This window comes from Pristiophorus japonicus, chromosome 15 (genome assembly GCF_044704955.1).
Source record: "Pristiophorus japonicus isolate sPriJap1 chromosome 15, sPriJap1.hap1, whole genome shotgun sequence".
Classification (NCBI taxonomy): domain Eukaryota; kingdom Metazoa; phylum Chordata; class Chondrichthyes; family Pristiophoridae; genus Pristiophorus; species Pristiophorus japonicus.
Window position 1 is genome coordinate 164,388,071 of NC_091991.1, and position 18,382 is coordinate 164,406,452.

General features: G+C 46.5%; 1 protein-coding gene across 3 annotated transcripts in view; it reads left to right on the forward strand.

Moving 5' to 3' along the window:
* chtf18 (CTF18, chromosome transmission fidelity factor 18 homolog (S. cerevisiae)) overlaps nt 1–18,382 on the forward strand; it is a 140,067-nt gene that overhangs the window by 63,481 nt on the left and 58,204 nt on the right. For all 3 annotated transcript variants that reach the window (XM_070901253.1, XM_070901254.1, XM_070901255.1), the window contains exon 17: nt 914–1,063. In XM_070901253.1, the coding sequence (XP_070757354.1) occupies nt 914–1,063 (150 nt within the window). The remainder of the gene's footprint in view (nt 1–913; nt 1,064–18,382) is intronic.

Genomic DNA, 18,382 nt, shown 5'->3' on the forward strand with positions numbered 1-18,382 from the left:
ATTGCCTTCACCAAATATACAAAAGGACCAATGAAAGGTAGTGGAACAACCAAAGGAGTCAAATTCAGAAAAATAAAATGGAGGGGACAGAGAGAGCAGAAAAACACTTGCAAAATCCCCCCAAAAATACATATAAAGAAACTGGTATAAATTATTTCTTTGTCTTGAAACCTTTTTTCCTCAAACATCACTTTTTTGGGAGGAAAGAGAACAGTTTATTTTTTTCTTTCTTGTTGCCAGAGGTCAAAGGTTCCGAATTGGACTCATTATCAACCACCGAGCTGTACAGCACAGAGCAACGCCCCCTGGCTGTTGGGCCTGAGTTACTCTTGGCGATGTAAAAATGTTTCCAGGGAGAGCACATGAATGGGTCAGAGGTCAGTTTGGAAGCCATTGTTGACCGAAGGCCTCACTGGGCCTCGCCCCATGGAATGCTGAGCGCTGTTGTGTATACTTCCTTGTTCGGACATTTCTTGACCAAGGGGAAAGAGGGAACGATTCCCACTGAGCAAAAGTTGATTCAAGAGAGGACAGTTGCAGCTCATTGAGTGCGACCATGTACCCAAACTAATGAAGGGCCGTGCCAGTGAAGTGAAATGCAGTAACCTGCTCTCATTTCCTCGCAAATGGGTCATGTACGTTCCAGAGAGCATCTTTCAACTGTAAAAATATATCTCTGAAATATGCAACTGTTGAGACTTATTCTCCAAAAAGCGTCCTTACTTCATGGGCTGGGCGGCTATCCTAACCTGTAATGAACTGTGTACACAGCCCTTCTCTGTTCATTGCCTTGTTTCTCTGCCACAGATCATTTGAAAAATGGCCTCGGCCTCTGTTCGTTGGCGGTTGTTCCGTGAGAAGTTCCCAGGTTTGCTGCACTTTCTAAAGCACCGTTTCCTTTGCGTTTGAACAGGCACAGACGAAGATTGCTCAGGTGCACAACTTGCTGACGTCCATGGTGGGAGAAATCAGCCCGGCGATCCGCAGCCGTGTCACTCTGCAGGCCCTCGTGTCGGAGATCCTCTGCCTTCTGCTCGACATCCTCTCTCCAAAACTGCGGCCGGTGAGTCAGCGTCTGGTTCGGGTCTCCGCATTACGGGAAGGATGTGACTGCACTGGAGAAGGTGCCGAGGAGGTTTACGGGAATGATGCCAGGACTGGAGAATTTTAGCTATGAGGACAGATTGGATGGGCTGTGTTTGTTTTCTTTTGGAACCGAGGAAGCTGAGGGGAGACTTTATTGAGGTGTATGAAATTGAGGGGCCTGGGTAGAGTGGATAGGAAGGACCTATGTCCCTTAGCAAAGGGGTCAACAACCAGGGGGCATAAGTTTAAAGTAATTGATAGGAGGTTTAGAGGGGATTTGAGGAGACATTTTTTCACCCAGAGGGTGGTGGGGTTCTGCAACTCACTACCTGAAAGGGTGGTAGAGGCAGAAACCCTCACCACATTTAAAGAATACTTGGATATGCACTTGAAGTGCCGTGACCTACAGGGCTACGGACCTAGAGCTGGAAAGTGGGATTAGACAGGATAGTTTTTTTTGGCTGGCTCAGACACGATGGGCCAAAATGACCACCTCCTGTGCTGTAAATTTCTATGAATCTTTAGAATCATATGCCTCCTTGGAAGGGGAAAAAAAAGCAAATGCGGTAACTCCTGTTTCAGTGGAAAATCCCAGGCTTCATTAGCCTGTTTTGATGAAGTAGGACGAGGTGTTCGTGTTGGGGTCTGAACAGTGTAGTAATGTGCTTGGTGTTTCTGTGAGTGGGGCCTATTCGATGACCCAGTGGAGCAGGCAACACGATACAACGGTGCAAGATTTCCTTGGCTGTAGTACTGTTGGTCGTTGGAAATGGTAAGTCTTTGACGCAGGGAGGCACACTGAAAGAGGCTCGAGTGTTCTACAAAGAACAGTGGCTGTGATTGGCTAAGTTAGGCTTAACAAGATCTCCAGATCGCCCGGGGTGGACTGCAGTTGCTATCTTTATACTGAGCTATTGTAATGGTTGTGTTACTGCACCGGCGATCCCAGATTAATAAACCGGAGAGCAAGAGTTCAAATCCCATCATCGGAATTCAGTTTATAAAAAAAAAAAAATCAAAATCAGGAAATAAAAAGCTGGTTCCAGTAAAAGTGTCGTAAAAACCGAGCTTGTTCACTGATGTCCTTTAGGGAAGTAAACATGCGGTCCTTGCTGGAAACTAGGGAGGTAATGAATGGAAAAGGGAAGACAAAGTAACAGGAAAACAACTTTTTAATAAAAGCATTGGTTGTATGTTAGTTGTTTTTGGAACTGGCCTATATGTGACACCAGTCCCACACCAATGTGCTTGCCTTCTAAACTGCCCTCTGAAGTGGCCAAGCAAACCGGTCATTTGTATCACCATCTTCTCAGGCCAACTAGGAATGGGCAGTAAATGCCAGCGACATCCACATCCTGAGAATTTATTTTATTTAAAACGGTTGAGGGCGAGAAGGAAGTGGTTGTCTGTGAATCGCTTGTTATTGAGTTTGTTGGAACCTGTCGTTTTAAATTAATCCACCGGGGAGCTACAACCTACAGTAGACTTGTCCTCAATTATTTATGAACAATCTTCCTTTCAGTGCCTCTGCCCCAACCCTGTCCCCTGCTGTTTGTGAGTAATCGGTGCTGGGAGGCGAGGCTGATACAGACCTGTGAGGATCCCAGCTCTCTGCTAATGCAAAGATGCTGATCACAGTTGCGAATTGAACCAGGGAAGTTTTTTGGTGGGAGGTGGGGGGAAGCAGTAAGATTTAACTTTTTAAAAATAGGAAGATACCAGGATATGGGTTATTTATCTGCTGAATACTGATGGGGTAAGACCATGGCTTGGCCTTGTTACAGAGTGTACCTTTTAATAGTTTGAGGGTTAGTGAAAGATTCACCCTGTCCATCACTGGCAAGAGGGGATAAAGGAGCTCCTGTATGTTACTCAAATAAAGCTCTTTATAAAAAAAATACCAAAGTCAGTTGGTGATGCTAGCCAATCCTCTGACCGTGGCTTTAAGATTGGAGTGTGAGAATTATGCAGGGGTTGAACGTGTACAGATAGTTTGTCTAAAGAAAAAAAGACTTGCATTTCTATCGCGCCTTTCACAACCTCTGGTCATCCCAAGGAGCTTTATACCAATTAAGTACTTTTTTTAAAAGTGTAGTCGCTGTTGTAAAGTAGGAAACACGGCAGGCAGACACTTGCACACAGCAAGCTCCCATGAACAGCGATGTGATAATGACCAGATAAAAAAATCTGTTTTTTTAGTGACGTTGGTTGAGGGATAAATATTGGCCAGGACACCAGAGAGCACTCCCCTGCCCTTCTTCGAAATAGTGCCATGGGATCTTTTACACCCACTGGACTTCGGTTTAACATTGCCTCCGAAAGACATTTTATTCCCGGAATTTTGTACCAATGAAACTATGGGCTGGATTTTCGGGATTCTCCATTTTTGGGGGGAAAATGTAAGCGATGCGTGAAAATGACCGTTTTCGCTGCGTTATCGATTTAAGGCCTAACTTTCGGCACTTGGTGTCCGCCAGGTGGCGCAAAGGGATGCACGCACTATTACTCAGGGTGCACAACGAGATCCTCGCCAACTTTAGTGCAGGGCCAGGAGCGCTGCGAGAGAGGCCTTGGGAGGGGGGGGGATTCAAAAAAACATTACCAAGACCCTTCTCTAACAAAATAAAAATGTAACTTGCCTTTTTTCAGGTTTTCCAACTTGCCGCTGCCGGGAGGGTACCGCTGGGTTTTACCTGTCGGTGTTCTGGGCATGGCGTACGGGTCGGGTGCGTGCTGAAACTCTGACGGTAATATAATCTGAGTCGTTCCGCACCCGACGCAGCTCTCCCCGGAGCGCCGCCGCCGCAAACGAGGAGCCGAGGATCGCGACTGGGCTTAGCGATCGCGTTTTCGCCGCAGAGGGTCAAAACGCGGCGAATCCCGGTCACAAAACGCCTGAAAATCCAGCCGATTGCGTTTGCTGCCTGGATGCTAACGCGCACACAGTGTAGCAACAGGTCACACTGACCAGCGAGTGTCTGGGTCAATCCACGATCTGTACTGAGTTCACTGATATCGGCTCAGGTGCCAGGAAGGGCCCTACCATTGGCCTCGGCGCGCCCCAAGTTTGGGAAGGCAAGAATCGGGCCGGGTTCCCACTTCTGATTGGTGTCTGGCGACCCCCTTGCTGCAAAGTGCGCGGGCGTGGACAGAATTGCGGCCAATGAGGGAAGGAGCGGCGAGGGACCGTGTCGCAGGAGCGGCGAATGTGGGTAAGGGGCCCAGAAGAGCCGAGGGCCCTGGGGCAGCACGGGCCAGCCCACACTGCGATATGTGCGCGCACTAGGTCCGTGCAGCAGAGCAGGTCTCCAGTTGTCCTGGTTCAACCCTTGCCACTGGATAAAGGCCTAGCTCTGTTGAGCCCGTGTGGCGGCTGATGTGCAACGGTCACCACATGTTAAAAAAATCCAGGCACAGGCATCTTCCACCCCCTCAACTGGAGTTCAGGACTGGAACATCGGGTCCTTCATTGAAACATCTGTGAACTCATGTGGAAGCAAGTCATCCTCGTTCGAGGGACCGCAGCTGGATGACCTACTCCTGTTCCTAATTCTTATGTTCTTATTAATGTTGGGGAAGTCCAGAACCAGGGGTCACAGTCTTAAGGATAGGGGGTGGGCCATTTAGGACCGAGATGAGGAGAAACTTCTTCACCCAGAGAGTGGTGAACCTGTGGAATTCTCTACCACAGAAAGTTGTTGAGACCAATTCACTAAATATATTCAAAAAGGAGTTAGATGTAGTCCTTACTACTAGGGGGATCAAGGGGTATGGCGAGAAAGCAGGAATGGGGTACTGAAGTTGCATGTTCAGCCATGAACTCATTGAATGGTGGTGCAGGCTCGAAGGGCCGAATGGCCTACTCCTGCACCTATTTTCTATGTTTCTATGGCACCAACGGTTGAGACTGTCTGAATGGCCACTCGGACGAGGCCAGAGGGTGTGCGACACTCATTAAAATGGATCCCAGCAAGAATTGATCGCTTCAGAAACGGGGGGGGGGAGGGGATGAATAGATAAATAATTTGAGGGTGGGTGGGGGTGGGACTGGTACGTTATTCAGCCGATGTTGGCTGATTTTTAATTTCTATTAAAAAGGTATCGACTACTTCTGCATCCCTTACCGGTGCACTTTAAATCCTGGCTGTCGGGCTGATCAGGCATTTTACCCAGTAAACAACGATTCCAATGAGAATTAATGCCTGCTGCCTTCATCGAATCTATGCTAATGGTTGTGTGCTGCGTGCAGCCAATAAATCTCACATTCCCATGGGACCTGACCTGCAGCAGGCAGTGCACATTACTGGTGCTGTCTCTACCGTGTGTGTGTGCATCTACATGCTCTTTACAGTCGGATCCAGCAGAATGAAACCAGTGTATATGAGGGTACAGTGCGTCCTATTTGCCAGCTGCACAGTAAGCCCCAAATACAGAACTTTTTTCCCATCTTCAAGGTGGCCACCATGCCCACAGCATGGGTGTACACTGATTTAATGAGACGACCAAGATGTTAACCATCAACAATTTTAATAAATCGGGTACACTTACAGTACAACCTGTATGAGGATACTTATTGAGAGACCCAATGACTTTCACGATAAAATATGCAAGAGGCACTCTGAATTCGCGGCTGCTGCCGTATTACGAGCTACGGAAAGCCTTCAAAGCACCAAGCCCTGTACACCTTAAAACACGGGACGCAGCCTGTTGCAAAGCTGCTGTATCTGGAACTTTCCCCGAGTCGGGATCACTGAGGCTTCCTCCTGCAGCTCGCCCCCTGGTTGGCCTTCCACATTCTACCCGACGTAAACTACAGGTGATCCAACACTCGGCTGCACATGTCCCAACTCTCACCAAGTCCCACTCGCTGACCTACATTGGCTTACGATTAAGCAGCACCTCAGTTTCAAAATTCTTGTTCTTATTTTCAAATCCCTCCATGGCCTCGCCCCTCCCTATCTCTGTAATCTCCTCCAGCCCTACAACCCCCCGAGATGTCTACGCTCCTCTAATTCTGTCCTCTCGAGCATCCCTGATTATAATCACCCAATATTGGTGGCCGTGCCTTCTGTTGCCTGGGCCCCAAGCTCTGGAACTCCCTGCCTAAACCTCTCCGTCTCTCTACCTCTCTTTCCTCCTTCAAGATGCTCCTTAAAACATACCTTTGACCAAGCTTTTGGTCACCTGCACTAATTTCTACTTATGCGGCTCGGTATCAAATTTTTAAAATCTCATAATGCTCCTGTGAAGCACCTCGGGACGTTTCACTACGTTAAAGGCGCTATATAAATACACGTTGTTAATTTCACAAATAGCCTTTCGCACTCTTATAGAATGGTGTTTTTTTAATGTTTACTTTATAAAAGAGAAACTGTTTCGACTGGAAGGAGGGCCAGTAACCAGAGGACTCCGATTTAAGATAATTGGCAAAAAAAAGAGGGAAGCTGGAGATTTTTTTACAAGTTGTGGTTGCCACCAAATGCTCGTGAGGTCAGTGAATGCCGGTCAGCGTGAGGCGGCAGGGGGTTTTGTGAAAGAGACGGCTTTTGTGGACCGGGGGGCTCACTGCCCAGCATGCACAGGGGCAGGGAACGCGCTCGGTGTCTGGGATTAACTGCGTGCGCGGCTCTGTCCCAGGGAGCGAGCACTTTCTCTGCCGCTGTGGATGCTGGTCCCTGAGGTGTCCGTAATTTACAGGTTTTACTGTTCCTGCAATCAATAACCAGGCAGGAAGTACAAAAGATGCATATTACCCCAATCCTTTGGAGCTTTGGTGACCAAAATTATATAGGTTGCCTGATTCTCTTTGTTCTGCCTATAGCTGCTCCTGCATTCTCGTGATCATGACATGTTCTATCCTCAGCCAATCAGTGGTGCTGTAACCTCCATTACCATATATGTACATGCTTCGATATAGCTCCTCCTTGATTCTTTTCAGCACACAATTTTGGGCAAGCTTACGGTGAGTCAGATTGTGAGAGTCAGCGACTTTCAGCCCCCTGCCCCGCACTAATTTTCTCCCCTCCCTTTCCTGAAGGCACTGACCTATGGTGAGGGTGCAGTCTGATCCAAATAGCCGTTCTTCATGCATGCATCCAGGCGATGAGCATCTATTGTGGGAAGCCCTCACAGCAGCACTGTCCTTGTGCGCCCCATAAACATGTTTACGATGCTGGATGACGAGCGGATGAAGGAACCCTGGGCTGCCGTTTTTTCCGTCCTTGGACTTGAGGGACTGAAGCCATTTGCAGGGCCCCGCGTACCACCCTGGCTGAGATATCCGCTAACTCTGCACGGAGTCGGCACCATCCTAGTCCTGAAAATAAAATTGATTCTGATTCGGGCGGCCGCTGAATATTTCCGGACTTGAAAAAGCAAACACAAAGTCGAACCATGTTACTGAGAGCGTGGGTCCCTGGGAGTGATGAGTGCAGGCTCCTTTTCATCGAGATCTTCAGATGATTTCATCAATTGTTTTTTTTTTTAATCACAGTGTGAGGTTACGACCTTGAAGTCACCCCATGTAAACCATTCATCATCATCGTAGGCAGTCCCTCGAAACGAGGATGACTTCCTGTACACATGGTGATCTTCATGGGGTGAAGTGGTTCTGTTCGAGGTCCCTCTGCTGTTCGCAAGGACGGGGCCTAATGGTCACTGTCCTCCCGACATCCAAGCTGAAGGAAGCAGTGATGGCCATATGGCTGTGATAATTGCCAGTTGGCTCCAATAAAGCAAGCGAGAAAGGAAGACTTGCATTTATATAGCACCTTTCACGACCTTGGGGATATTCCAAAGCGCTTTACAGACAGCGAAGCACTTTTGAATTGTAATGTAGCAAACGCGGCAGCCAATTTGCGCACAGCAAGCTCCCAAAAACAGCAACGTGATAATGACCAAATATTCTGTTTTAGTGCTATTGGCTAAATATTATTTGGGACACCGGGAAGAGCTCCCCTGTTCTTCTTCAAAATAGTACAATGAGATCTTTTACGTCCACCTGAGAGGGCAGACAGGGCCCCGGTTTAACGTCTCATCCGAAAGGCGGAACCTCCGACAGTGCAGCGCTCTCTCAACACTGCACTGGAATGTCAGCATAAATGTGCTCAAGTCTCCGGAGTGCAACTTGAACCCACGACCTTCTGACTCGCAGGCGAGAGTGCTACCCCTTGAACCATGGCTGACACAGTAAGCCATCTGGGGCTTCAAGTAATATCCTGAGCAATGTGCCCCCTCTTCATTTTTTGGGTTGCCCAGTGCCTTTAACTGTCTCGTGTATGCGCAAAATCTCCCGTTGAGAAGCCAGTGAGCGGCCTGGGTGGGACCTCTCGACGGCTGCATGGCCACGCAGCTTAGCGGGAACGTTGATCCTGAGCCCGTCAAGTTGCTCCCTGCACCAGTGACAGGCCTGTTACCTGAGGGTGAAATTCCTCTTCAAATGGGGAAAATGCCTGTTGTTTTTTTTCCCCGTGACATAATTAACAAGTAAATTGCATGTTTCGAAGCTGCAGGATCCCATTATTTTCTTAGCAGTTTGTTATTTAAGGAGTAAAGTAGGCACACTCCAATTTTCACGAGGAATTTCACCTCCGAGTGTTGAACACCTCAGAATATTTGGTGTTCTCAAATGCACCAGACGTTTTGTAATTCAAGTGGACGTAGAATGGTTTTATACTAGTGCGGATCAATAGTTACATTTCACTGTAATCCTAGTGATGTGCTAGCGAAGGTGAAATAGCTGTTCGACTTCTGAATTCACAGGTATGTTTCCATGTTACACATATTCGTCCAATATGCTAATATGTCTGTCTCTGTTCATCTTTGTGTGTAAAGTATGCACTGTACACGTAGCTGTTACTGCAGTGATACTCATACATATGCATACAAAATGGCTCTGCACAGGCCTGTAATAATAATAACCTTTTATTTATAAAGCGCCTTTAACGTAGTAAAATGTCTCGAGGCGCTTCACAACAGTGTTACAGACACAGATAAATTTGACACCCAGCCACAGAAGAAATTAAGGCAGATGATCAAAAACTTGTTTAAAGAGGTAGGTTTTAACGAGCGTCTTAAAGGAAGAAAGAGAATTAGAGAAGCGTAGAGGTTTCGGCAGGGAATTCCAGAGCTTAGGGCCCAGGCAGCTGAAGGCACAGCCACCGATGGTTGAGCGATTATAATCAGGGATGCTCAAGAGGGTAGAATTAGAGGACCGCAGATATCTCAGGGGTTGTAAGGCTGAAAAAGATTACAGAGATAGGATGGGGCAAGTCAATGGAGTGATTTGTAAACAAGGATGAAAATTTTGAAATTGAAGCGTTGCTTAACTGGGAGCCAATGTAGGTCAGTTAAGCACAGGGGTGATGGGTGATCTTGACTTGGTGCGGGTTAGTACACGGGCTGCTGAGTTTTGGATGACTTCAAGTTTGCGTCGTGTGGAATGTGGAAGGCCGGCCAGGAGTGAGTTGGAGTAATCAAGTCTAGAGGTAACAAAGGCATGAATGAGGGTTTCAGCAGCAGAAGAGCTGAGGCAAGGGCGGAGGCGGGCAATGTTACAGAGATGGAAAAAGGCGGTTTTATAGTTATGCCACGGACATAAAAACATAAGAAATAGGAGCAGGAGAAGGCCATATGGCCCCTTGAGTCTGCTCCGCCATTCAATAAGATCATGGCTGATCTGATCATGGACTCAGCTCCACTTCCCTGCCCGCTCCCCATAACCCCTTATTCTCTTATCGTTGAAGAAACTGTCTATTTCTGTTTTGGATTTATTTAATGTCCCAGCTTCCACAGTTCTCTGAGGCAGCGAATTCCACAGATCCACAACCCTCTGAGAGAAGAAATGTCTCCTCATCTCAGAATAAGGGGCTGCCCATCTAGATTATGCCCTCTATTCTAGTCTCCCCTATCAGTCGAAATATCCTCTCTGCATCCACCTCGTCAAGCCCCCTCATAATTTTATATGTTTCAATAAGATCACCCCTCATTCTTCTGAATTCCAATGAGTAGAGGTCCAACCTACTCAAACTTTCCTCATAAGTCAACCCCCTCATCCCCAGAATCAACCTAGTGAACCTTCTCTGAATTGCCTCCAAAGCAAGTATATCCTTTCGTAAATACGGAAACTAAAACTGCATGCAGTATTCCAGGTGTGGCCTCACCAATACCTTGTATAGCTGTAGCAAGACTTCCCTGCTTTTAAACTCCATCCCCTTTGCAATAAAGGCCAAGATTCCATTGGCCTTCCTGATCACTTGATGTATCTGCATATTATCCTTTTGTGTTTCATGCACAAGTATCCCCAGGTCTCGCAGTACTGCGCACTTTGCAATCTTTCTCCATTTAAATAATAACTTGCTCTTTGATTTTTTTCTGCCAAAGTGCATGACCTCCCACTTTCCAACATTATACTCCATCTGCCAAATTTTTGCCCACTCACTTAGCCTGACTGTCTTTTTGCAAATTTTTTGTGTCCTCGCACATTGCTTTTCCTCCCATCTTTGTATTGTCAGCAAACTTGGCTACGCTACACTCAGTCCCTTCTTCCAAGTCGTTTATATAGATTGTAAATAGTTGGGGTCTCAGCACTGATCCCTGCGGCACCCCACTAGTTACTGGTTGCCAACCAGAGAATGAACCATTTATCCTGACTCTCTGTTTTCTGTTAGTTAGCCAATTCTCTATCCATGCTAATATATTACCACCCTGTGAAATTTTATCTTGTGCAGTAACCTTTTATGTGGCACCCTGTCAAATGCCTTCTGGAATTCCAAATACACCACATCCACTGGTACCCCTTTATCCACCCTGTTCTTTACATCCTCAAAGAACTCCAGCAAATTTGTCAAACATGACTTCTCCTTCATAAATCCATGTTGACTCTGCCTGACCGAATTTTGCTTTTCCAAATATCCTGCTACTGCTTCTTTAATAATGGACTCCAACATTTTCCCAACCACAGATGTTAGGCTAACTGGTCTATAGTTTCCTGCATTTTGTCTGCCTCCTTTTTTAAATAAGGGTGTTACATTTGCAGTTTTCCAATCTGCTGGGGCCTCCCCAGAATCCAGGGAATTTTGGTAAATTACAACCAATGCATCCACAATCCCTGCCGCTACTTCTCTTAAGACCCTAGGATGCAAGCCATCAGATCCAGGGGATTTATCTGCCTTTAGTCCCATTATCTTAATACCACCTCCTTAGTGATTGTGATTGTGTTAAGTTCTTGCTATTGAGGGAGTGCAGCGAAGGTTCACCAGACTAATTCCCAGGATGGCAGAACTGACGTGAAGAAAGACTGAATCGGCTAGGCTTATACTCACTGGAATTTAGAAGAATGAGAGGGTATCTCATAGAAACATAAAATTATGATGGGACTGGACAGGAAGAATGTTCCCGATGTTAGGGAAGTCCAAAACCAGGGGTCACAGTCTAAGGATAAGGGGTAAGCCATTTAGGACCGAGATGAGGAGAAACTTTTTCACCCAGAGAGTGGTGAACTTGTGGAATTCTCTACCATAGAAAGTTGTTGAGTCCAGTTCGTTGGATATATTCAAGAGGGAGTTAGATGTGGCCCTTACGGACGGCTAAGGGGATCAGGGGGTATGGAGAGAAGGCAGGAGTAGGGTACTAAAGTTGCATGATCAGCCATGATATTGAATGACGGTGCAGGCTCGAATGGCCTGATCCTGCACCTATTGTCTATGTTTCTACACCACTGTTGATCAACGGTCCTACACTTTAATCTATTTTCCCAGTCCACTTTACCCAACTCTGCCCTCATATCTTCATAGTCTCCTTTATTTAAGCTTAGTACGCTGGTTAGAGATCCAACTTTCTCCCCCTCCATCTGAATTTGAAATTCAATCATGCTATGATCACTCATTCTGATGTGGCTGGAAACTCATTTCGGGGTCAAATATGACACCTAGGTTGCGAACAGTCTTGTTCACCCTCCAATTGATGCCAGAGAGAGGGATGGAGTCAATGGTTAGGGAACGCAGTTTGTGGCGGGGACCAAAGACAGTGTTTAATTGGAGAAATTTCTGCTTATCCAGTACTGAATGTCGGACAAGCAATCTGACAATTTAGATACCAAGCAGGGGTCGAGAGAAGTGCTGGTGAGGTAGAGCTGGGTGTCGTCAGCGTACATGTGGAAACTGACTCCATGTTTTTGGATGATATCGCCAAGGGGGCAGCATATAGATGAGAAATAAGAGGGGACCAAGGACAGATCCTTGGGGGGGGCACCAGAGGTAACGATGCAGGAGCGGGCAGAGAAGCCATTGCTGGAGATTTTCTGGCTACGATTAGGTATATAAGAATGGAACCAGGCGAGTGCTGGACGGTGGTGGAGAGGCAATAGAGGCGGATGGAATGGTCAACTGTGTCAAAGGCTGCAGACAGGTCCAGAAGGATGAGGAGGGAGAGTTTACTTTTGTCATGGTCACAAAGGATGTCATTTGTGACTTTGAGGCGAGCAGTTTCAGCTCTGTCCTCCCCAGAGTTACACAGCAACGTGGCTTCGCTTGTCAAGTTGATGAGCTGAGTGATGGTGTTCTCTCCATTATTCTGATTCTTTCAGAAATACTCAAGTGGGATCATTCAGTGAGTGTTCTGGGGTTTGAACATTCGCTACTCTCATTACTTGTCGCAAATGATCACTAACCAGGTCTTGGGATTTGCTTCAGATACCCTGACATCAGAAAGCCTCTACAGGAAGGGCAGACAGTTGAAGTACTTAAGGGAGTGCTCGTGTTGATTTAATACAGGTCAGAGTTTGGTCTTTGTAACTGGTGAACAGTTCCAGGATAAGTTGCAACTATTCACCCTGGTGCTCCAAGGGTGGTTTCAGTAACAGCACTGGCTGAACTGGCACTGAGCCGTACAAAGCAGTCGGTCCCAGATTCAATCCCAGCTTTGGGCTGAACTAAGTGATGTCAGCCAGGGAAGCAGTGGGGATTTTGCTGTGGGCCTAAGCAGCAGAGTATCTGTTCCTGTCCAGTGACACTTCTGGAATTGCATGCATGTCGTCATCAAACAAGGGACAGCTTGGGCTCAGCTGTGATTCCCAAATTGTGGAATAGCTGGCTGAAACCCACTATCGAGGTTCATGCATTACCACTTGGGCGAGGTTGCAGAGGATGGGCACGGTCTGGGGCCTGTAACCTCGCATGAGTCGATGCCCTCGGGAAAGGAGAGGAGAACATTGGAGAAAAGAAGCTATTTAACATTAATCGGCCATTTCAGTGCAGCTTTTAAATTTTGGTGCGTCCTGATTCTTGAGGTTATGAATCCCATAAGTCACTCAGCAGTTTTTTATTCGTTCATGGGAGGTGGGCGTCGCTGGCAAGGCCAGCATCTATTGGCCATCCCTAATTGTCCTTGAGAAGGTGGTGGTGAGCCGCCGCCTTGAACCGCTGCAGTCCGTGTGGTGAAGGTACTCCCACAGTGCTGTGAGGGAGCAAGTTCCAGGATTCTGACCCAGCGACAAGGAAGAAACGGTAATATATTTCCAAGTCAGGATGGTGTGTGACTTTCAGGGGAACTTGCAGGCAATGGTGTTCCCATGCACCTGCTGCCCTTGTCCTTCTAGGTAGTCGAGGTCGTGGGTTTGGATGGTGTTGCCGAAGAAGTCGTGGCGAAGTTGCGGCAGTGCATCCTATCGATGGTACACACCGCAGCCACGATGTGCTGGTGATGAAGGGAGTGAGTGTTGAAGTTGGTGGATGGGGTGCCAATCAAATGGGCTGCTTTGTCCTGGCTGGTGTCGAGCTCCATGCCAATGTTGAGTTGTACAGTAGGTCCCCGTGTCATGGAACAATGGTCTCTGCCCCTGATACCCTATTCCTACAGCTCAGAGCCAGCTTCTCCCCATTCGACCTATTCGAGTGACGGCCTCACCTCAAAACTCAGCCCAGGGCCATCTGGTTGGAAGAGAAAAAGAAACCTGAGTGGGGGAGGGGGCAACTCATGAATGTAGACCATGTATACTAACTGTATAGTCACATAGGGCTCAAGTTTCAGCCTGAGTTGCTCCTAAACTAGTTTAGAATGGAGCATCTTAGAAATTGCCATTCTCGGCATTTAGTTTGCTCCAGTTCTAGTCAGTTAGAACAGTTTCATTTTAGAACCGGTTTTTTTTCAAAAGGGGGCATGTCCAGCCACTTGCGCCTGATTTGCAAGTTTAGGCAGCAAAACCTTACTCCAAACTAACTTAGAATGGAGTAAGTGTAGATTTTTGTACGCTCAGAAAAACCTTGCCTACACTTACAAATCAGGCGTAGGTTACAAATCGGGCGTAGGGAACGAGAGATTTGGGGCAGGGGGGAAGGGAAGTGATTAAATTCTTTAAGCATGCAACAGTCTCACTTATACAAATAAAGGGCAATCCTGAATAATAAATGATAAATAAAGCAAATAATAAAAAAATTGAATTTTCCTACCTGCCTGCAGCAGCAGCACAGCAGCCTCCCGAGCTGTGCTGTGACTTGGGCCGTTCGGCCAGGAGACGGGCGGGACACGGTTGGGGCCACACACACAGGCAACGCCTCTCGAGCTCACTGCGCATGCTCGCACGCTCCAGCGCGCACGCGCAGGGCTGCCGGCATGACATCATCTTCTCTGACCTAGCCCCGCCCCCCCCCACCTGCAGTCTCAAAATCAGCGCGACGCTTTGGCCCCGCCCCCCGCTGATCTCTGCACGCCGCTCAGTAAGTTTTTGACGTGCTTTTGAGCGCGGAAAACAGGCGTGGGTGGCGGGGCTGCGCCGTTCTAGGCGCGCCCCGAAACTTGAGCCTATTAGGTATGCCACCAGAGGGCACTGCGGTGGGAGACCTGAGGGTCACCTGCATAGGTGTGCAGGGCCCAGTATAAAAGGCTGCCCACCATGCTTGTGCCTCACTCTGGAGTTACAATAAATGGGACTAAGGTCACAACAGCTCAAGTACAATACTAGACCTCGTGGAGTCATTCATAAGCGTATTAAAGACATAATAGAAATGTACTCTTAGAATTGTCCAGCAAGTAGCCACAAATTCTTCCGGGAGCATCGTGGGAACATCCCAGAACTAGGTCACAGAAGTGACTTTGTCAGTAATGGGAGGTGGCTAGAAACTGCCGCAATGAAGTCAGGTACACAAACTCATTAAAATAAACCTAAAATGGATAGAGCTGCTCCCAGCAAGATTCCCACAGCACTGAGTTCCACTTCCTAACCCACACCATCTCCAGAATAGCTTCACATTGACACACATTTAATTGAGGTTTCTCCAACAAATTGAAAATGTTTTATTCAATCTCCTCCAGCCCCACAACCCCCCGAGATGTCTGCACTCCTCTAATTCTGCCCTCTTGAGCATTCCTGTTTATAATCGTTCAACCATTAGTGGCCGTGCCTTCTGTTGCCTGGGCCCCAAGCTCTGGAACTCCCTGCCTAAATCTCTCCTCTCTACCTCTCTTTCCTCCTTCAAGATGCTCCTTAAAACCTACCTCTTTGATCAAGCGTTTGGTCACCTGCCCTAATTTCTACTTATGCGGCTCAGTTTAAAATTTAAAAAAATCTTATACTCCTGTGAAGCGCCTTGGGACATTTCACTATGTTGAAGGTACTATATAAATACAAGTTGTTGTTGTAAATGTATATCTCCTAGTGTATATTTTATCTTTGAACTATCTCTGACTTGTCTCTCTCCCCCATTTTGTCTCTTGTATTTGGTATTGCCCACAGGTGTTTCCCTGTTTTCCCTGGCCTTTTGTGTGCACGTGTTCCTCTCCATTCCCCACCTCCCCCCCTCTCTTTTTGTTCGTTGTTAAAACTAATTAATTCAAATCCATCTTCCAGTATCTGTTAAATTATTTATTCCGATTGGAATGACTAGAAATGTGATAAATGGCCAACACCAAGCGGTTTCTGTACCTTGGCTCTAATTGAGGTGCGAAATGTTTTGTTGTGATATTTTTATAACTGCATTCTCTGGAGAAAGACCCAGAGTCCTTTCTTTTACATGAGAATCATAAATCATTTTTAATCAGGCCTTCTCACAAAAAAAAATCATGCTGATTCTTATTCGACTTTGTGAAACTCTACTTGTATGTACCCAACTCCTTTCCACAAATTGCATCTGTGTGGAGTGAAATATCCGATAATTTGACAAAACTAATCAATGAGGAAGAGTTCCTCTGTGCTGAGAGTAAATATAAACACATTTACGAAAGTGTTAACGGAAGAAGGAAGAACTTGTATTCACAACCGGCCATCCCAAAGTTCGAACAGCCAATAAAGTACAGTCACTGTTGTAATGTAGGAAACGTGGCATCCAATTTGCGCACAGCAAGCTCCCACAAACAATGAGACAGTGATCAGACGATCTGCTTTTAGCGATGTTGGTTGAGGGGTAAATATTGGCCAGGACACCGGGGAGAACTCCCCAGCTCTTTTTCGAATAGTGGCCGTGGGTTTTTTTTATATCCACCTGAGAGAGCAGAGGGCGCCTCGGTTTAACGTCTCGTCCAAACGACAGCACCTCTGACAATGCAGCACTCCCTCAGTACTGCACAGTTGAGAGTTATAACAGCATTTTTTTTTTAATCATGTTTTGGATTGAAGCTGAAACATTCTTGGTTTTTCTTGATAAGACCAGCCTGTGTGATCGAGGGCTGTGTGATCGAGGATTCCCATTGTTTGTGGGAGCTTGCTGTGCGCAAATTGGATGCCACGTTTCCTACATTACAACAGTGACTGTACTTTATTGGCTGTTCAAACTTTGGGATGGCCGGTTGTGAATACAAGTTCTTCCTTCTTTTGTTAACACTTTCGTAAATGTGTTAACCACAGCTCTTTCCACCCAAAATAAATAGCTCTGAAGATGCAATAACTGGCAACTTTGGAATTGATGATGCAAATTTTGGCCAATATGAGAGACAGCCTGTTGTAAACGTTTTAAGTAATAGATGGTTTGCCCGCCCCTTTGCTGATATTGGAGAGAGGTGGGAAGGGTTAGATTCCTTCTGCTATCAGCGAAAAGGCTGGGTGAGTGCTGAATGAAATTTATTGTGACATACTCTGAACGACCTTTGAACTAAAGATATCCGCAGGATAAAGAGCAGAAGGGCAGGACGTTCTTGACGCTAAGGGGGAAGAAGATCTCTTAAACTTCTTCTGGCTCTGAGATGTTCCTCTGTATGTAATTAACACTGTGTAGTTGTTGCTGTAAACAACACCCGCATGCTGTTGGTATTTTTTCCAGAAAATGTTTAATTAAAGAACGGACCTGTGTTAGAAAGAGGAGAGAAGGGAAGAAATCTTGAAGACTGGGTTGTCGATTCACTTGGTGTCCCTTGGAGCAGAGTTGTGGCCAGCACTGATTAGATTTTGTTCTTTGCGTGTAATGTACGATGTTTAACGGGCCGCTGTCCTCACGGAGTTCTCCACCCCAGAGGGCTGTGGTTGCTCAGTCGTTGAATACACTCAACACAGAGATCGGTGGATTTTTGGGCACTGGGAGAATCAAGGAATATGGGGATGGTGCAGGAAGATGGATTTGATGTAGAAGATCAGCCATGATCTTATCGAATGGCGGAGCAGGCTCGAGGGGCCATATGGCATGCTGCTATTTCTTGATGTTCCTTTCTTTCTTTATTGATTTTTCAGAGTTCCCTGACCCTGGAGAGTCAGCATTTCTTGTCTCTGTGACAGTGCAGCCAGGTTTTAGAATTGCCAGCTTTGGCAAAAATTGACCTGAAGAATTAATCTGGAAATGGATAGTCGATTCATTTGTTCGTAGTGTGATCTGAATGACTATGGGCCCAAGTTTCCCCGGGAGATTCTCCTTTTATTTTGGAGCAATTTGATTTTTCTGGACACTCTTTTTAGTTGCAATTCTGACCATTTAATTTGCGCCAGTGTAAGCGAGTTAGTTAGGTTTTTTTTTTAAAGTTCCGTTTTTTTTTCTAAAGGGAGCGTTCCCAGTCACTTACCCCTGTTTTAAGCATTTGGCCAGCAAATAGTTGCTCCAAACTAATTTAGGCCAGCATATGTTGCCACTTCTGTCTGCACAGAAAAACCTTACCTAGAGTTAAGGAATCGGCACAAGTAACACATTTAAAGCACCACCAAGCACCAAACAAAGTACAAAAAGTAATAAACAATCAATAAATAACAAATAAAAAAAAATAGAAGGAACCCTACACCTAAATCACCAAAATCAATCAGTAAATAACAAATAAAAAATAGAAGTCCTTCCTTAGGGAACGCAGCGGGCTGCCGATGAGGGAGCCCATTCGGCCAGGGCTAGGG